The following is a 17,346-nucleotide window of genomic DNA, read 5'->3' as shown; positions in this document are numbered from 1 at the left end:
AGTACAGAGAAAAGCATGCTGCAGTCTCACTGGCGGTGTACATGCCAGGGGTGAGGAATCCCCTCCTTACTTCCTCACCCGTTACACGGCGCATTTTCTCTTGTTCGTCAAGCAGTTGCACCATTGCATCGCTCACAGGACCCATCCTGCTCAGTGTTTAGGACGCCCAGCGCTGGTGATGTAACCGCCCAAAATCCCTCGCGTTGCTCGTATTCACCACTCATACAGGGCCTGTATCTTGTCTCCAGGGCCTTGGCTCTAGGCGAGGGGCGTACTGAAGTCTCCATTGTACGTAACAGTTGCGGCATATATAGCAAGACATATATCGCTACCGCGACGATCAGCTGCAAGGACTGAGCCTTGGAAGCTACAGCTCAATTTGACCTTGGACTCCAACAGCACACAGCCAACATTAAAGGACCACGGCACCATCAGCAAGTCCCCGGACCAAATCAGTCCTTCTATTGGCCGCTGATCAAAAATGCCACCTATCAACTACGGCAGCTACCAGACCCAAATCTATCACGAAGGTGCAGCGCTTGGGAAAATCCCCGCTGTTACCACCAATCCGGTTCTGTTACAGGAGCATGCTCGGAGGGTGCTTAGTCCCCGGGCGTTCAGCTATGTTGCCGGCGGCTCTGGAGAGAAAGCCACAATGGACAGTAACCGGTTGGCATTTCGGCAGTGGAAGCTGTAAGCATGACTCGACAGGCGGGAAATGACAGAGGAAGAAGACTAACATGGCAGACAATAGCATTCCCAGAGTCATGCGACCCGTATGTCCAGAAATCCTTATAAACACAACATCCGGCGCTAACAACAACGGGGTCAGATGGATAATCAGAGTATATCCGTCAATCTATTTGGGAAAGAATACAAAACACCGATCATTGTCGGGCCGGTCGGGGTGCAAGGCCTCTTTCATGCCGACAAAGAAACTGGAGTGGCAGAGGTCTGCGCCGACCTGGAAGTCCCGTATACGCTAAGCACCGCCAGCAGCAGCTCGATCGAGGATGTGGCCAGCGCAAACGGATCCGGCGATCGGTGGTTTCAGCTGTACTGGGTCCATGACAAGGATATCCTCCTCTCCTTACTGAAGCGCGCCAAACAGAACGGCTTTACTGTTCTCGTGGTGTCTTTGGATACATGGACACTGGGGTGGAGGCCAACAGACCTCGATCAAGGCTATTTCCCTTTTTATTGGGGCATTGGAAATGAGGTTGGCTTTACGGATCCGGTGTTCAGGGCCAAGTATGAAAAGGCCGGCGGGAGGATTGAAGAGGATGTTATTGGGGCAGCGAAGGCCTGGGTGGCGGAGTTGGATGATCGGCCACATACATGGGAGCAGGTGGAGTTCCTGAGAAGGCATTGGGAGGGCCCTATCGTGCTGAAGGGCATCCAGCATGTTGATGATGCGCGGAGAGCTGTAGAGACTGGATGTGAAGGTCTGGTGGTTTCGAACCATGGAGGTATGTCATGTCATGTTGGACCCTTATGCTCTCTACTGATATCAAGTAGGACGACAGGTAGACGGTGCAATCGGATCGTTAGAGGTTCTTCCTGAGATTGTCAATGCCGTAGGCGACAAGATTACTGTTATGTTCGATTCTGGACTCAGGACCGGCGCCGATGTGATGAAAGCCTTATGTTTGGGAGCCAAGGCTGTCCTCATTGGGAGGCCTGTGATATACGGCCTTGCTGTGGGCGGCAAGCTTGGTGCAAAATCTGTCATCCAAGGGTTACTTGCAGATTTGTGGCAAGGTATGGGGTTAGCAGGCATGAGAACAGTTGCCGATTGCAACAGGGACTGCATGCGGCGCATCAAATACCCCGGGGATCTCAAGAGTATGCTTTAATTTTATCTCTCTATAGATTTCACACCCCATAGCTATGTCCAAGGTACACCCTTCCCTGCCCACCTGCAATAATCTTCTTTCATGTAGTCAGCGCTGCAGCGTTCCGTCCCTCCCTCACCCCAGCTTTATGCCCAAACTGCTGAAACTGGTCCTTGATTTCAATATCCGTGAACATGGCCCGGTTTTTCACAGGCTCACCCTCCAGCATCTCCCGCCGTGTTAGGCAGAACGTCAGTGGAGAGTAATTGATTATCACCTTGTGGAACGCATTATTGCAGAAGAGTAAGGTGGTTGCTATACTGCGTTGTGGGAACATCCGGCCTCACTTCAGTATCCGGGATCGTCAATAGTTATCACGCCAACGCCAAAGTCGAAATGGGCTAGGGTGTCTTTCATACAGGGTCCTGGCATTTGACCTCACTCTTAGCCACTCCAGTTTGTCAGAAAGAGCTTCTAGGGGTCATAGCCCTTTTGATGAGGTTTTCTGACCGGTTATCAACACCATGATCTATAGCTTCACTGGTGTGCTGCTCTCATTCAAAATCAAGATACCAGATCTCAAATATTGCGAAGTACGATCTGCTAATCGTAACAAGACACAAACCTAAACGCAGCGATATAATGAATGTACACACCAGAAACCCCCATTGCGGCAGCACCAGATACCACCAGCGGACGACCATCCCAATACACCCCCGAATTATCCACTAGCCAAGATCCATGTTTCCTTCCTCCGTCAGGGACACAATAGACTCATCAGAGTTCTATCCCCCACCGAGCTTCCAGCGGTCTCAAGACTTATGCGTAGGTAACAGTAGCAGCCTTCTCTCCACTTCCAGTCAGCCCTCCCCACCTCCGAAGATAGAAGCCATACCCAACAACCGCGACACAAGTAAAGAAGCTCAGAAACATGAGCGCATTACCCGCCTTGGCCGCAACACACCGGCTCTTCGCCTTGTCCTCTGACAACCAGCAGAACGTGGTGTCACCCAGAGACTTGCATCCGCCGGAAGTCAGGTCGTTAGTCAATGCACTTGGGCCGTTGTCGCAGGAGGTGTCGCGGAGGAGAACGGCATAGGCCTGATGGTGTAACTTGTTAGATATGTATATGCACGGAGCCATATAATTATGGGGAGGGAGAGAGATGGGGGGGTGGAAAGGAAGATGGGACAAAGACGCACAATTCCGGACGCGACCATCGTCAATGCAGAGAGGCCATCTAGGGTCCATGTGATGATTCCATCTAGGTAGATCACGAAGAGCGATGCGACTCCGATGAGTGCGACTAGTATACCGAGGCCGCCGCAGAAGGCCGCGTAGCCGGTCGCAGCGGGCACGGGGCTGAAGTCGGTAAACTGTCCACGGGCGAGGCTGATTGAGATGCCCAGGACGATTGCGGCGGATATTATCTATAGGTCATCTGTCAGGGACTGCGGTATTGAGAGAATTGAGGGTACGGGTTAGGTGGTTTACCTGGAATCCGCGAAGAAGAGCTGTAATTAGTTGCATTCTGGACGGTGAGGTGTTGTTTTGTGGCCGAGAACGTAGATTGAAGTGAGTATAAGTCTACCAGCGACTTGAGATGATGAGAAGGAATGAATGAGGAAGCAAGAGAACAACAGTCACACCGGTATGAAAGGTCCATTTAATAATGATACAAGGTGGGCAGTACGTAGCTTGCACCCCCTCGTGGAACCAACTGATATCGGTGCGACAGGTGCCAACCGTTGGGCAAGGCCAATAGAACAGGGCTCTTCCCGCTAAACTCTGTTGGTTTCATCCTCGTCGTTTTGTGTCTTTAATGCATGTGGCGCTAAACAATCAAGCGCTTAATGGGTGGTTACAAATATCCACACAAAGACGCCCCAGCCCCGGAGGATCATCGCCTAGCAATCTAGCCTGCGCCGATGTATGCCCCAAGCGCCGCCAAGGAGGCTTGAAACAAGATGCCATGAACGGTTCGCTGTTAACCAGCGTTGCACCGATCAGGGGCCTCGAGGTCGTGCAATGCACGGCACCACGAAACGGGCGGCTATGCATGTAGGGACAGTCTGTGTACACCGACTCCAGCTAGCGGGGATTTGAAGCGCAGCATGACTTGGACAAAAGATATCGACTGCTCCCATCTGTCTCTGATACGTGTTTGTGGTCGCGCACAGTGCTTTGGTCCGGGGGCCCCCGACATCGCCCAATCATCTGCTGTGAAAAGACAAGAAAATGACAAAGAATAGGAAGAGCTACCTGGCTCAAAATGGTTAGGTGATGCTTTCGGAGGCTGCATGGACACGTAAGGCCGCCATACCCTGTATACGGTCATCGCAATCCCCGGTGCCACTGGAAGAATGGAGCTCCAATCCTCACAAGCCACCGTGTTTCATTGCTGGCCAGCTAGTGTAACTCAAAAGCTCAGTAGAGTCAAATCTATCAGCTCAGCAGGACCTTCCAGGGTCTTCATCTTGCGCTTCTATGGCTCATTTAGCTGCGTGGGTCTCGTAATTGATCAAAAAGAGGTTTCGAGCAGCTTTCTCAGTAACACATTTTTAAACATATCAACTGCATGAACCGGAACGCCTTCTAATATAAACCGTGGTTAAAACGGTAGAATGACCGCGCGTTAGGAGGAGTTGACAAAGTCGTACAGAAATGCTTTTTTTTGTCGCCTATGACTGGATCAACACCCAGAGCGAGTAGACCGAGGGATCACTTAACGCTCACAATTCCCACTATCATCAGAAGTATGAGCCATGACATATGGCAGTCGCAGCTCAGCGTGGTGCATTGGAGTCTCGTTGCGGCGGTGTGGTTGCCGTTGTCTGGAACATTGAAGGTTTCGCGATATACTAGGTCGCGATATACTAGGCTGGAATGACTTGAAGGGTTCGGCCACCTGGGACTCCTCTTCCTTGCGGGTAAGGTATCGGGAGTTGGTGGTCGGGCTGGGTTTTAAGGCTCGTTTGATGGCGAGGAACTTGAAGCGTGGTCAGATGTTGGTTATCATGTCTAAGGAAACGGCGGGCGCTGGGTTTGCCTAACCCTACGGTATTAGGTATGTTCTCAAGTATTGGAGCAATGCTCCAGAGAGAGGCGAAAGGTTGGATTGGAAGCTGATACTGGCGATTCTACAAGGTTCACTCGGAGGCAGCCCTGGAAAGTTCCGGAAGATGCAGCCACTCTGTTCGCTTTCGTATGATTGCAGAGCCCAGGGATCATCCTAGATCGGAGTAGTGCAGGGTGAATGGCCGATGTGGCGTATCAACTCCTGCAAGGATGTCGATGGTTGGAGGTCAGCTTTACAAATAAACTACTTAGGAAGAAGAAAATATAGTTCACAACAGTACTTCATATACCGACTGCGAAGGCTCTATTAAGATGTATATACAATTGACTTCAAATGCCGGGAGATATCTAAGGCAGCGGGTTCACCAGCACCGGCACCAGCACCCGATGTGCGTGGCCCAACCCGCTCAATCACCACACACTCAACACCTGACAAAAGGGAATAAGAAAAGGATATCTAGCAAGGCCCAAGGGGAGCGGAGAACAGGTAAGAATTAAACCACTGAGTCGAGCATGCCGAAGGAAGAATGATCAAGCTCCAAGCATTAGCCATTCTAGTTGGCCATGCCCCAGCGGGGAGCGTTGATGATGATACCGGTGAGACAGCCGGAGATAATACCGGCAACGGGGAGGGTAATGATCCAGCCCATGTAGATCCAGGCAACCATGCGCCAGTTGATGGTGCGCCATGTGCCGTTGCAGAGACCGACACCGACGGTGGCACCAGTGATACACTGGGTGGTAGAGACGGGGAGCTCTGTAGGTCAGGTTAGCATGCGGCTTTTGGTGAGATGGGAAGCTCGAAGACATACTTAGACGGGTGGCGATAATGACGGCAATGGCAGCACCGAGTTCCATGGTGAACCCACGAGAAGGAGAGTGCAGAGTCAGGCGGTTACCGAGGTAGCGCATGAGGTGGTATCCGTAGGTCCAGATACCGATGGAGATACCAGCACCACCGAAGACACTGTGGGAATGTTAGCGAGGGATGAGGTCGTAGAGTTTGCAGGAGGGCCTTACAGAATCCAGATGGGGACCTCAGTCTTAGCACCCTCAAGGGCACCAGAGCGCCAGATAGCGTAGATGGTGGCATACGGACCGACAGCGCTAGCAGATTCTGTTAGTATTATGGTTCGAATAGGAAGCGAATAAGACGGGAGCATACTTGGCAACATCGTTGGCACCGTGGGTGAAAGAAGCAGTGCAAGCAGTCAAAACCTGGAGGAAAGAGAACATGTACTCGGCCTCGTTGTCGAAGTGCTCGGCGTGGGCGTGGGTCTTCTCGAGATCACCGGCAAGACGGCTCTTGTTGCTCTGGGCGGAGACAATATCCTGCTCGATACCGTTCATGAGGGCCTTCTTGAGCGCCCAGAGCAGAACAGGGCCGCTGTACCAGGCACCTTCAGGGCGGGGACCGGTGACTTGGATGACATCAGGATCGGTGGTGTCCTTGTTGCTTTGGTGAGGAGTGGAGGTGACGTTGGGCTCGGCCTTGAGGTCAGGGGAGCCGGGGGCCTCGCCGTTGGCGCTGTCGCTGCTGCGAGGGGCCTCGACATCACCGCCGCGCACAGCGTTCAACTCGTCCATGGTCTTGTGGCCGTGGTAGTAGTCGCGGACAGCGCGCACGTGCTCAGGACGAGGGGGAACCTCTCCGCGGCGGAGGAGAAGCGGACCGTAGATAAGATCCCAGGGCTTGAGCTGCCAGTCCTGCTTGATGACACGGCGGTACAGCCAGGGGCAGAGGAAAACAGCGGAGATGAGAGCCATACCAGCACCGACACCAACGACGGTACCGGCAATCTCGCCACCCTCAAGGTCAATCCTGGAGCTACCACCCTTCCACACGATAAGCACTATTTCCTGTTAGCGATCTGGATGCCGAGAACAATAATGCTAGGGGGCTCACTGGTAAGCAGAGCGGTGGTAAGGAGGAAGTAGAAGGGAACCGTGTACAAGGCCTTGAGGGCAGGCCTGGAGCGGGTCAGAATCGCGTACTTGGTGATCAAGAAGATCAACGAAGCAGCAACACCAGCCAGGAGAGGAGCGATGACCCAGGCAAGGAACACCTGGACGACACCAGAGTTGATGTCACCACCCCACCAGATAACATCGTCGGCACCAACCATCGCAATACCCATTCCGAGGATACCACCCAGGATGGAGTGGGTGGTAGAAACGGGAAGACCGATCTTGGTACAGATACTGAGGTAGACGGAGGAGGCAACAACGGCGCAGCACATGCCCAGCATCAGAAGGGGCGGGTTCTCGACAAAGGCATCGATCTCGACGATTTTGGTACGGATGGTATCGGAGACACTGTTACCTACACCGACGCTGAAGAGAAGTCAGTATATCCGTCTCTGATCAAACCAGCAAGCAACTTACGCTCCAGCAAACTCCATGATGGAACCGAGAACCATGGCTTGCCAGTGCTTCAGCGAACGCGAAGACACCGAGGTGGACCAGGAGTTGGCGCAGTCATTGGCACCAATGTTCCAGGCGTCGAGGAACGCGAAGATCGTCCCGATCGCGAAGATGTAATCATACTGATGAAGAACCATCTTGACGGTTGTCGAAGTCAGTCAAGTCAAACAAGATCTTGGCTGGTCCTTTCCGGAAGGTTTCTGGAAGGCTTCTGGTTGTTGTCGGGATGGAAGGGAAAGTGAGAGGATGATCCGGACTGGGTCTTTATATGTCAAAGCGAGTCGAAGGCAACGTGCATTTCCGAGTCAGGGCGCCAGGGACTGAGAGGGACTCAAGAGGTGGGCCAGTTCTGGATGCAACGATGCCAAGGCTGCCAAGTCCCGCCGCGCCGCCAAGACAGCCGAAGGAGACCCTCCGCTGGCTAATCCCGAGCTTGCATACAAGAACGTGTTGAGCTAGTGCCGCATGTCAAATCTCACGATGCTTCCTACTCGAGACTGCTCCCCAATGGCTTGCCTCCATCACAACTGCCCACGGCCACGCTAACTAACAGGGCACTTCTTGGACCGCTGCAAAAACACGAGATTCTACCCTTGCTCGTGGACAATGCCCTCCCTCCTAGTGGTCCAGGCTATCAGGCGAATTCCTCGACGCCTCAATTGGATCTCAGCTGCAACAGACACTATCTGACATGGTCCTTGGCAGGACAAACAAGACCGACCTGATGCGCCAGAGGCACCCCCTAGAAAAGCCTTACAGTCTTCTCCCGCACCATCGTGCCGCATTCCAACACCACCATTCGCTCGGTTCTCCTCTACTGAATATGGCACTTTCCGCGCCCCACGCGCCTGATTCCCTGCATGCATCGCATTTTTTTTGCTTCTAGCTTGAACATTGACATCTGATCAACTACCCCCCAGCCCAGAAACCGTTCCCTCGACCGCGCCCACTTCTTGTGTCGCGTGCCCAGCATGACCTGATCCTGTCGGACTCGCCCCTCTCAGCTCTCCAACCTGTTCCTGGAGCTGTTGGATGTACTCAACAGCTGTCTCCAGCAGTTGCGCCTGGGTCCAAGACATTTCGAGTGAGCACATTCCTGCGTTGGCTCAGGGGATTGGCTGTCGCCTGTGGCTGTTGCCTCCAAGTCCATACACACCTTTGTGCCACTGGTTCCCTCGTCCTTGACGCCTCCCATCTTCATGATCCGCGCCATCTCGTCCAGCGCAGCTTTGATCCTATCCCGTTGACATTTCTGTGTTTGGGCGTGTTGCTGCCGTCGCGACTCGACTCTGTTCGGCCCCGCCATGATCACCACCGCGCCTGTAGGAAGACAGTAGCCTCGTATTAGCTTTTTTTTTCTCGCCTTTGCCTCTCGCCTACGAGAGAACTCTCGTAATGCAACCCCCACGCAGCAATAAACATACCCTTCGGCCGGATCTCGACCAGCGCTCGTTCTTGGGACCGGTCATAAGGCGACCTCTTCTGTTTCGAGCGAGAATGCGACGAGGTGGACAGCATGTTCTGGTCTAGCACGTGCGGCATGGTTGGTGTGTAGTATCGGCGCCAAGTTTGTTGTCTCGACAGGCACAGTCCGTCGGGGTCGCCGGTGGGTATATATAATTTGCAACGTGAATTGGTAGGCTTTGGTTCCTGCACGAATCGGCGGCCGTGGGCCGCAGGGATATTGCTGTGCTGAATGGAAAGCGGTTGGTTAATGGCTTGGCTGCTTTAGTTGGAATTGTAGGAGTCGGAGGGACGGAGCCTAAGGTAGGGTAATTCTCCGAGTAGCTACCTAGTTGGAGTTTAGGAACTCTGTCGGGGAGACTGTGCTCATGAGTCGTGAGATTAGGCGCCGTCGGGGATTCGAATGTTGGAGGCACGGTCTAGCTCTGGGAACTTTGGGTGTGAAGGCGCAATACAGGGCTTGTCTTAAACTGTGGCAAATGTTGTAGCATTCGTTGTTGTCTCTCCCCATCAGGGGTGTAGAGTCTGTAGACTCCAGGAAGCCAAGGCTGCAGCGGCCAACAGAATGCACCACGGACCACTCCAGCCCTACCATAGACCTGTGCTGTCCCCCATTCTATTCATAGAACATTCATTCTGCTAAGCAGTGGTGCAGAGGTCATGGTCAGTCAAGTTCCTCAACTCGATAGATCAGAACAACACCAGTGATCATTGACTTTCCTTCAGTTGGAACTTCTCTTACGTACATTTCCCTGGTTTTTTAGTCCGAAGAGTTATCATTGTGTATTAATTAAGTCCTCGAATGTGCTTTTAAGAGCTTGCTTGCAACAATATATATATATATATGACGAGGGCAAGACTTTATTTCGTTGCACCTTACTTGAACGAAAGGCAAGTGCTCACCATTCGAGACTCGGTGGGTGCTTGAAAGGCTATTCGGTCAATTCAGCGGCTCCTTCTGTTTACTATTACTGAACTGAAAGTAGATAGCTCCCCCGGCCTCCTCCCCGGTCGCGGCCATTGGTGAGGTTCTGTCTGGTCAGCCTCAGCAGCATTAAGCATTTTCAGCCATGTCAACTCTCTAGTTCAATGAAATAGATATCTCTTGAATCTCCTTTCTTATGATGTCGCGTCCGCTAAACTAGGTGCGACCGTGGCGATAGCGCCCTGCTTTTCGTGATTGCGAGCATGCAGGCATTTCACGACTTCCGGTGCTGCTGTCATAGCCAAGGCTCACTGGAATAGACCTGCTCGATATCTCTCAGCCTACACAGTTCGTACTAAAACCATACGCAACTTGTACTCAGTCGACGCCGTGATTCTAAAACTTCATGTCTCCGAGTGCAGCCGCGCGCTTGGCATTGATCGCCAGGGTTTGGAGACGTGGATACAGCAGGAATGGGAAAGATGTGCTCCGATCAGTCTTAGAATTATACTCATTGATCTTACAAGACTATGCATACAGCGGCATCTCGGCACCTCGCCTCGGCGTGGCCCGTGCCGAGATCACCAGCATTGACACATGATAAAAGGTACTTATATTATATTATAACCCATGCACTCATCCGAAAACCTGGGGTAACTGGCAATATCACACCATGACCGAAGTCACATCCGCCGTCGTCCAACCTGACGGCACGGACCCCGAGACCGTGAAGCCGATCCTCGTCGACGTCGATAGGATATACACAAAGGACGAGCTCCTAATACACAACCGAGATGGAGATCTGTGGCTTGCTATCGACGGGGTGGTTTACGACTTGACCAGGTTCTCCGACGAGCATCCTGGTGGGACGAAGAGTGTGTTTTTCTACATCTTCCTTGCTCTAGATCCCGAAACTATGTACTGACGAAGAGAAGTCCTTGTCGGCGTTGCAGGCACCGACGCGAGCAAAAAGTTCCGCAAATACCACGGCGATAATATCCTGCAGCGGTACGCAAAGGAGTACAAGATCGGGACGCTGAAGATCGACGTGGAAGTGAAAGAGTCGAAAGGGTTTTTCTCGCGGTTCAAGAAGAAGAAATAGCTGTAGAGTCTACTCGCTTTCGGCATATCTGGCGTTATCGGAGTTGAAGTCACACATTATTGGCAGGACAACAAACTATGGCAACGCCAACGCGTCAGCATGTATATAGAGCGCGTCATATGGTGCGTTGATATTGCCTATAAAAGACCCATCACTGAAAGAAGCCTCAGAGCCGTTCTTGCCAGATCGCTCAGCGATCCTGCATATAGCTCGAGACCATCCTCATCCATCTCTTTGACATTCGCAAGAATAGTATCGAGCACTCGCTCCACGATGGGGCCCATATAGCTTCCGAGAAAGCCACTATCGAGTACACTCTGTACCAAGGGTCTCACTGGCCTAGTCAGAGTAACTTCAAGGCGGCCGAATGCCTCCTCCCAGTAGGTCAGGCGTTGGCCCTCGTATATCACCAACTTCACCGACGCAGAGGCTATAATCTCCTCGTTTTTGAGGTATGGTATCTCAATAGCTAGCAGATCCTCCATGTTATTTTGCAGATTTGTGACGTTAAGCTTGGCGTCGACTTCGAAGACGTTTTCACCGGGGATGATGTTGGCTACTGAGACTCTGGCCTCTCCGATTATGATGTCGCCTATAAGAACGTCGAGGGTTACGTTGCCCTATGTTGGTCAGGCCCGCTAAACAAGGAGAAGGGGGTGCCGTACCAGTGTCGCGCTTGTCAGGGTTGGGTTGTTGAGTACGATCTTCACATGCAGGTTATACCCGTTGGCGTCTCTAGTTTTCAATTGGATCTCAGGGATGGTCAAGGTCGGGAAGGCGTTAAATCCTACTCGCGTGAGTCCGCGCATGCACAAGGACGGACAAGCGTACCTTCAAAGACAACGGTCTTCTGCAAGTCCACCAAAGTAGTAATCGAAGCGATCTTAACCTTGGCCTCTGCCCGTCCACCGATTGCGAACGACGGACTGAACGCAACAGCTTCAATGAACCGCGCAAAGGCATCAAGATCTCTCAGTTTCAACCTCTGCTCTGAAACGGTAAGGCGCTCGTTTGACCCATATCTCAGCTCGGGCAGTTCCAGCGATGCAATCGGCGTGTAGTTCCCTGACGGAGACTCGTCGGCGAAGAAAAACGAGACGTTCATTGGGTGAAACATCACGTCAGCAGCGGACGGGACGTGCACGTCGCTGTCAATTACGACACCAATGCTATCATTTGTTGGATTCTGAAGTTCGATGCGTATGTTGTCGGGAATCGGGATGCCTTGCATGAGGTAGCGCGCGAATGCGGGGGCACCATAGACCACTCTGTACTGCATTAATGATGAGTCGGAGGAGTATTGAAAGGTTTTAACCTACAGAGTAGGTATGCCAGCTGCGATCAAAGTGACTCCAAGAAGGCCATAGCAGATGAACCATCTTGCGATGTGAGAGTTTCCGATGCCGCTGGGCTAGGTCAGCACCTTAGTGATACCGTCGGTGAGGATACATACTCGTCCTTGCGTACTTTACTCCTCGGCACTGTTTCGTCGTCTTTGGTAGCTCCCAGAAACAGTCTATGTTGTTGTTAACGACTGGGCTGATGGCTGTTGGATGGACTTACGGCCGACCCCAGTATCGATCACCAACATTCATGAGCAGTGCTAATATCCGAAACCCGCCCTGAAGTGGTGAATAAAAAGGTATCCTAGAATGGACAGTGCCTTACTAAGAGTGCGCTCCCAAGCCATGCTAGTAAAGCGATAAAAGCAAACGCTGTCGCTGCCTTGTACATACCACAGCTCACCGAGCTGTGTGGCTTCAACCCATAGCAGTTCGATTCAGCAAACTGGTGTAAATCAGTAAAAGGGAGATGTGCCGACTAATACATTGTTGTTTACCTGAACTACTAATGCAAAGATGGCCGCGACGATCCAGACAGCGCCCCATAATGAGTCGTAGAGGAAGTTAGGGTACGGAGGCACTAGTGCGCCGATCACGCTGATGGCTGCGACGACTTCGATGTAGATAAGGAATTCATTTAGCCATGAGGTCTCGGTGATGAATTTTGCGTAGAGGCCAAGCACTATCAGTGAGGAGCCCAGCGCTCCTAGTCGTCCAAAAACTGCCAGGGCTTGCAACACCATAGTGACAATGCCTTCTCAGATTAGTCCCACTCGAGGAAACACGCCATCATTAATGAGCTGGAAGTGTCTGATCGCGATAGATTATCCTCGGTTAACGGACCAACATAGTGACAGTGAGTGTCAGACAGCCTGAGTAAGACGATGCAGTGTAGATGCGGGGATGCAGGGTCTGACACGGTCCGCGCACATCTCTCTAGTATAATCATTGGTAAAAGTAGTAACTACAGTAATGCAGCCTAGAGCTTGACCAACTTTCCACCCCTCTTCTTCATCCTCTTCCTCAACAACCTCAATGAATACGCCTTCTGCCAATGCCGAATAAACCCCGGCGTCAACGGATAAGTAACCGCAACAGTAGACATGAAAAGCCCAGCAACCGCCTTACTCGATCTCGTCGACTTCAGTCCAAACCCCTCGCGAATATTGGGCGGCAGCTGCTCGATAGTCAACGGCCTGACAAGGGGCATTAGTATCCAAGCAATCGGCCTCGCCCACAGCGGCAACCCCTTCGGATGAAACAACTCATCCAATACCCCCCTCGCATCAGCCGTAACATACAGCTGATTCCTGATCATATCATCCCAGTAAGCCTTAAACGCCTTCCGATCAACTGGCCACATCTCCCGAGGAACCTGCAGCGACGTCCCCATGCACGCATACGCCTGATACACAAGCTCTGCCTTGAGCGGCGGCAACTCCCCATACACCTTCTCGTACATCCCAACCATGGAAGCGTAGATTGTCGCCGCAACCCAGAGCTGTAGCTCCGGGTTCATTGCATCGTACGCCTCGCTCCTCCGCTGCCCACTCTGCACCTCTCCTTTCACTCGTGAATGCGCTTTGTCGACCCATGCTTTCATCGCGGCTTTTTCCTCGCTTGTCCCGAAGATCATCGTGAAGATGTACATCTGAGTGTATTGTGTCCGGCTGATTGTACGGCTGGCAAAGGTGCTGTGGTCTGCTACGCCTTGCCCCACGAGCGGGTGTGCGATTTGGAGGAGGATGGCGGAGGCGCCGGCCGCGAGGGCGATGCCTTCTTTTGCGACAGACTGGAGCTCGTGGATTGCAAGATCGGTTTCGCCGAGGGGGTTGTCGCCGTCGTCGATTTCGATGGCGATTGAGCGGGTTGCTTTGGGAGAGAGGTCGATCATCGTGGTATTGGTGATTTGATAGATCGTGGATGAGTTGCTACTGGTATTGAGGGGCTCAGTGGGGTTTTAGTAGGGGTCAGAGACGAACATGGGTTGAGTGATTATCTGCACTACATCTACACTATATCTACATTGTGTATTGCCCCTCCATCAAGGCTGGTGCCGTCGGGCCGCTAGCCGACTTGTGGGGGATCATATGCAGTTTCCTGGGGAGACAAGGCTCGGTGCAAGGTTTTATCATGCTATCTTCGTGTATTATGGCTGAGTGGGGTTTGTGGTATATCAGTAGTAAGGTTAGATCGTTGGTGCGCAGAACGGGGCTCATGAATCATAAGTATAGGTATGGTTCGAGTGAAGAACAGGGTGTGTAAGTTGGAGATGCTCCATACCATACATTACATTAGATCCTCACCACTGCCTGGTTGTACCTTCTTGTTTCGGGCGGACTGTAAGCCTGCGAAGCATGCACCCAGATGCGCACACACGCCTCTTCGCCTCAAGGAGCGGCGATTAGTCCTCGAGAAGCTCGCATAATCTGCTGTCTGTTATGTTTAGAATTGCTGCAGAGATTACCCTGATGATTCTTTATGTCTGTGAATCTAACTCACAACTTAACACAGCGAGTTACTGTATCATGAGCGGGGGACTATGCAACTGCCCTTATTAACCTCAGACGCTTAGAAGAACAAGCCCTAAGAAGTTGTTCGGACCCTGAAGCTAGCTATCACGCTGAAACAGAGATATGCTATTTCTGACTCGATGTATCTGACAAACAATGATTGAAGAAAATCTACAGCATGTGAAAATTCCAGACATGTGGGAAGGAAGGAGCCGCGGAATCGGATCGGAGCAAAGGACCCTGATGAGCATGTGCTTGGTAGGCCTTTAAAGACACGAGCCAAGCTTTATGTTAGCGGGGATGCTCTATAAAGCGATTATATTAAAAGCTGAGTATGAAGATAACATAACTTTAGTGGTGATTTGCTGATGGTAGCATTATATATCCAAACCTAGCAAATTCGTTCTATCTATGGGCGCTTGGTCTAGGGGTATGACGCTTCATTTGCAGTGAGGTCCGTTTGTTCCAAATGTGCCTGAAACTAGATCTTGAAGAGGCCCGGGGTTCGATTCCCCGAGTGTCCATTTTTTTCCTCCCTTCACCCACAACCACAAACTCCACTTATCTCATTTCTTTTCTTTTTTGGACCTGGATTGTTATTGTTATTTTCCTAATCAGTCATCCTTCATATATGACCAGAACAGTTGATGTTTTGATGACGCTGGCATATATGAGTGGACTCCGAGGCGCTGGTTATATATTTTGACAATGATCCTCTGGAAATTGTACTGACCTCAGATACTGTTCGTATAAGGAGGTAACCTTCCTTGTCACACTTTATACTTGGACTTGAGCAGGAATAACCTTTTCTTTCCTAACCCGACCAGCTGTACGAAGCACTGTTTTCACCACAGAGAGCATTTGATGACTGGAATGATCCACGAACCGGATCTGATCGTCCGCCGATCGGCAACCCGAGCAAGCAACCAGGGGTGAGATCCTCGCGAGCAATTATTTTGGCCCTTAATCTGGTTCATCCTTGACTAGATGTTACTTATGAATCTCGTACTCTTGCAGAGATTGATTAACAAGAAGGAATTCAACACTCCACCAACAATATTCTATTATATATCCATAGGTTAAATCGGCAAACCGGCACAGAGAAATAATGCATGCATATCCTGAGTATAAATCAGGCAGCACCATTTCCAGCCAATAGCATGCAGGTGGGTCCAGCCTTAAGGGGCTGTTAGCTCCATCTCCCTTGCCAAGTCTGTCTTCTTACTGTAAATCAGCTATGAAGATGAGGTCAGTTGGAATGGATATATATCACACCTGGGGTCAGGCGGAGAACTTGGACTGTTACAGGATGCCACCCTTGACCACTCTATACTCTAGTAGACCTCCTTCGAACCGGACCGTGTAACAAGTAACTATACCTCAACAACCCCTGTGGAACTCGGACCAACAGCGGTCAAGCCAGCAGTGGGACCTGCGCCTGCAGGGCTGAAGATTGATTCCCTTTTATCCTTCTGCCTGCTCCGCGAAATAAAAGCTTCTTTTTTCCTCCTTTCTTCTCTCACCTCTCCGCATCATATCCAACCCAAATCATGTCATATCAGCAGCAATATCCCCCACAGCAACCGCCTCCTGGCGCTTAGTACGTTCCTCCCTGTACTGCTTTGTCCGGAATGAATGCTAATAGTTATTGCAAACTAGCTACCCACCCCCGCAAGCGGGCTATGGCCCTCCCCCGCCGCAGGCCTACCCTCCCATGCAATATCAGCAGGCGCCGCCACCGGAGCAGAAGGATCGTGGATGCTTAACCGCTTGGTACGTTTCAGATTGGAATGATGGAACCGAGGGATGGGGCTGATTGATACTGCACAGTTTGATGACAATGTGCTGCTGTTTCCTCTGCGAGGAAGCCTGTGAGTGCTGCGTCGAATGTCTGGAGTGTTTATGTTGCGGGTGCTGAGGTAGACAGACTGTTTTCTGTCTCTGGCGTTGGCCCTTCATTTCTCTGTTCTTATGCATTGCCAGTGCGTTTGCATTTGTTACTATACTATACCATACATCTTATAATGCTATTCGTCGGAGTTCAATTAATACATATTACATTGTTGATATCTACTCATACGGATTAAACTCATTAACAAACACCTCCCTCGGCTTGCTCAACGTACTCCTCCCCCTCTTCAGATACCCGCCATCCCCCTTCGTCCCGAGCACACCACCCCCATCGCGATCCCACACCACCTTACCTCTCAGAATCGTATACCGCGGCCAATTGACAAACTCCATCCCCTCAAACGGCGTGTAGTCGATATCGTGATGTAGCATGTTATTACTCAAATTGAATGGCTTCATCACTTTCTCACTAGTCCCCGCCTTTGCGGCTTGCTCGGCTGTCGGGTACCAGATTACAAAGTCGGCGTCGTAGCCTGGGGCGATTGTTCCCTTGGTCTCTGACAGGCCGTAGAGTTTGGCCGGGTTGGAGGCTGTGAGTTCGACGAATTTCTGGACCGAGAGACGGCCCGTGAGCACGCCGTGGCAGAAGAGAGACGGCATGCGCGTTTCGAGCCCGGGGAGGCCGTTGGGGATTTGGGTGAATGTTGCCGTACCCTTTTTCTTGCCGAGGGGGTGGTCGAATCTGGGGTAGATTCTTGTTAGTTCTCTGAGGCATTATTCTGCTGGAAAGGAGGGTGGGAAAAGAGAGAGG

At 51.6% G+C, this 17,346-nt stretch overlaps 11 protein-coding genes and 1 non-coding gene across 12 annotated transcripts; 4 read left to right on the top strand and 8 right to left on the bottom strand.

Annotated features, from left to right (window-relative positions):
* Nucleotides 1-418: 418 nt before the first annotated feature.
* On the top strand, nt 419-1,856 carry BJY04DRAFT_226073 (lactate 2-monooxygenase; the record flags this gene model as incomplete). The annotated part of the gene is made up of 4 exons (XM_073718329.1): nt 419-693; nt 755-776; nt 833-1,469; nt 1,519-1,856. The coding sequence occupies exons 1-4, from the start codon at nt 482-484 to the stop codon at nt 1,854-1,856; spliced, it is 1,209 nt and encodes a 402-aa protein (XP_073564236.1). The 5' UTR covers nt 419-481.
* Nucleotides 1,857-2,425: 569 nt separating this feature from the next.
* BJY04DRAFT_17342 (MARVEL domain-containing protein) lies at nt 2,426-3,438 on the bottom strand. The gene is made up of 3 exons (XM_073709276.1): nt 3,330-3,438; nt 3,038-3,265; nt 2,426-2,936 (listed from the first exon to the last, which is right to left on the bottom strand). The coding sequence occupies exons 1-3, from the start codon at nt 3,363-3,365 to the stop codon at nt 2,655-2,657; spliced, it is 546 nt and encodes a 181-aa protein (XP_073564235.1). The 5' UTR covers nt 3,366-3,438; the 3' UTR covers nt 2,426-2,654.
* Nucleotides 3,439-5,214: 1,776 nt separating this feature from the next.
* Nucleotides 5,215-7,555, bottom strand: BJY04DRAFT_226070 (inorganic phosphate transporter). Its single transcript, XM_073718328.1, has 6 exons — nt 7,299-7,555; nt 6,820-7,247; nt 6,079-6,766; nt 5,934-6,020; nt 5,726-5,880; nt 5,215-5,670 (listed from the first exon to the last, which is right to left on the bottom strand). The coding sequence occupies exons 1-6, from the start codon at nt 7,472-7,474 to the stop codon at nt 5,468-5,470; spliced, it is 1,737 nt and encodes a 578-aa protein (XP_073564234.1). The 5' UTR covers nt 7,475-7,555; the 3' UTR covers nt 5,215-5,467.
* Nucleotides 7,556-8,242: 687 nt separating this feature from the next.
* Nucleotides 8,243-8,879, bottom strand: BJY04DRAFT_225040 (uncharacterized protein; the record flags this gene model as incomplete). Its single annotated transcript, XM_073718121.1, has 3 exons — nt 8,243-8,401; nt 8,494-8,657; nt 8,762-8,879. The coding sequence occupies 3 exons, from the start codon at nt 8,877-8,879 to the stop codon at nt 8,243-8,245; spliced, it is 441 nt and encodes a 146-aa protein (XP_073564233.1).
* A 218-nt stretch (nt 8,880-9,097) lies between these two features.
* On the bottom strand, nt 9,098-9,440 carry BJY04DRAFT_203951 (uncharacterized protein). The gene has a single exon (XM_073713420.1). The coding sequence runs from the start codon at nt 9,394-9,396 to the stop codon at nt 9,130-9,132; it is 267 nt and encodes an 88-aa protein (XP_073564232.1). The 5' UTR covers nt 9,397-9,440; the 3' UTR covers nt 9,098-9,129.
* A 935-nt stretch (nt 9,441-10,375) lies between these two features.
* Nucleotides 10,376-11,073, top strand: BJY04DRAFT_203949 (cytochrome b5-like heme/steroid binding domain-containing protein). Its single transcript, XM_073713419.1, has 2 exons — nt 10,376-10,601; nt 10,662-11,073. Exons 1-2 carry the CDS (start codon nt 10,400-10,402, stop codon nt 10,826-10,828), a joined length of 369 nt encoding a protein of 122 aa, XP_073564231.1. The 5' UTR covers nt 10,376-10,399; the 3' UTR covers nt 10,829-11,073.
* BJY04DRAFT_225038 (uncharacterized protein) lies at nt 10,966-12,914 on the bottom strand (the record flags this gene model as incomplete). The annotated part of the gene is made up of 8 exons (XM_073718120.1): nt 10,966-11,448; nt 11,494-11,615; nt 11,660-12,096; nt 12,148-12,234; nt 12,282-12,344; nt 12,392-12,450; nt 12,497-12,616; nt 12,669-12,914. The coding sequence occupies 8 exons, from the start codon at nt 12,912-12,914 to the stop codon at nt 10,966-10,968; spliced, it is 1,617 nt and encodes a 538-aa protein (XP_073564230.1).
* Nucleotides 12,915-13,150: 236 nt separating this feature from the next.
* On the bottom strand, nt 13,151-14,065 carry BJY04DRAFT_212082 (oxygenase MpaB family protein; the record flags this gene model as incomplete). The annotated part of the gene is made up of 1 exon (XM_073714493.1): nt 13,151-14,065. One exon carries the CDS (start codon nt 14,063-14,065, stop codon nt 13,151-13,153), a length of 915 nt encoding a protein of 304 aa, XP_073564229.1.
* A 1,032-nt stretch (nt 14,066-15,097) lies between these two features.
* BJY04DRAFT_t163 lies at nt 15,098-15,208 on the top strand. Its single transcript has one exon. It is a non-coding gene; the product is annotated as a tRNA-Ala (tRNA).
* On the top strand, nt 15,107-15,707 carry BJY04DRAFT_203946 (uncharacterized protein). The gene is made up of 2 exons (XM_073713418.1): nt 15,107-15,294; nt 15,418-15,707. The coding sequence occupies exons 1-2, from the start codon at nt 15,154-15,156 to the stop codon at nt 15,475-15,477; spliced, it is 201 nt and encodes a 66-aa protein (XP_073564228.1). The 5' UTR covers nt 15,107-15,153; the 3' UTR covers nt 15,478-15,707.
* Nucleotides 15,708-15,969: 262 nt separating this feature from the next.
* Nucleotides 15,970-16,751, bottom strand: BJY04DRAFT_203945 (uncharacterized protein). The gene has a single exon (XM_073713417.1). It carries the CDS (start codon nt 16,659-16,661, stop codon nt 16,407-16,409), a length of 255 nt encoding a protein of 84 aa, XP_073564227.1. The 5' UTR covers nt 16,662-16,751; the 3' UTR covers nt 15,970-16,406.
* A 3-nt stretch (nt 16,752-16,754) lies between these two features.
* BJY04DRAFT_225035 (metal-dependent hydrolase) lies at nt 16,755-17,195 on the bottom strand (the record flags this gene model as incomplete). Its single annotated transcript, XM_073718119.1, has 1 exon — nt 16,755-17,195. The coding sequence occupies one exon, from the start codon at nt 17,193-17,195 to the stop codon at nt 16,755-16,757; it is 441 nt and encodes a 146-aa protein (XP_073564226.1).
* Nucleotides 17,196-17,346: the final 151 nt, after the last annotated feature.

This window comes from Aspergillus karnatakaensis, assembly GCF_047715665.1.
Source record: "Aspergillus karnatakaensis strain CBS 102800 unplaced genomic scaffold BJY04scaffold_111, whole genome shotgun sequence".
NCBI lineage: Eukaryota > Fungi > Ascomycota > Eurotiomycetes > Eurotiales > Aspergillaceae > Aspergillus > Aspergillus karnatakaensis.
The sequence above is the reverse complement of the archived record's forward strand: the minus strand, read 5'-3'. Positions and strand labels throughout refer to the sequence as shown.

Bases quoted from the DNA above. Each gene is read 5' to 3' on its own strand.
- BJY04DRAFT_17342 (XM_073709276.1), bottom strand. From the start codon at position 3,365: ATGCAACTAATTACAGCTCTTCTTCGCGGATTCCAG. The intron at 3,266-3,329 runs GTAAACCACCTA...GATGACCTATAG, and splicing joins CTCTTCTTCGCGGATTCCAG to ATAATATCCGCCGCAATCGT. The intron at 2,937-3,037 runs GTGCGTCTTTGT...TTACACCATCAG, and splicing joins CGATGGTCGCGTCCGGAATT to GCCTATGCCGTTCTCCTCCG.
- BJY04DRAFT_226070 (XM_073718328.1), bottom strand. From the start codon at position 7,474: ATGGTTCTTCATCAGTATGATTACATCTTCGCGATCGGGACGATCTTC. The intron at 7,248-7,298 runs GTAAGTTGCTTG...ACTTCTCTTCAG, and splicing joins ATCATGGAGTTTGCTGGAGC to CGTCGGTGTAGGTAACAGTG. The intron at 5,671-5,725 runs GTATGTCTTCGA...CCTGACCTACAG, and splicing joins CATTATCGCCACCCGTCTAA to AGCTCCCCGTCTCTACCACC.
- BJY04DRAFT_203951 (XM_073713420.1), bottom strand. From the start codon at position 9,396: ATGGTAGGGCTGGAGTGGTCCGTGGTGCATTCTGTTGGCCGCTGCAGC.
- BJY04DRAFT_203949 (XM_073713419.1), top strand. From the start codon at position 10,400: ATGACCGAAGTCACATCCGCCGTCGTCCAACCTGACGGCACGGACCCC. The intron at 10,602-10,661 runs GTGTGTTTTTCT...GACGAAGAGAAG, and splicing joins GCATCCTGGTGGGACGAAGA to TCCTTGTCGGCGTTGCAGGC.
- BJY04DRAFT_203946 (XM_073713418.1), top strand. From the start codon at position 15,154: ATGTGCCTGAAACTAGATCTTGAAGAGGCCCGGGGTTCGATTCCCCGA. The intron at 15,295-15,417 runs CTAATCAGTCAT...AATTGTACTGAC, and splicing joins GGATTGTTATTGTTATTTTC to CTCAGATACTGTTCGTATAA.
- BJY04DRAFT_203945 (XM_073713417.1), bottom strand. From the start codon at position 16,661: ATGCATAAGAACAGAGAAATGAAGGGCCAACGCCAGAGACAGAAAACA.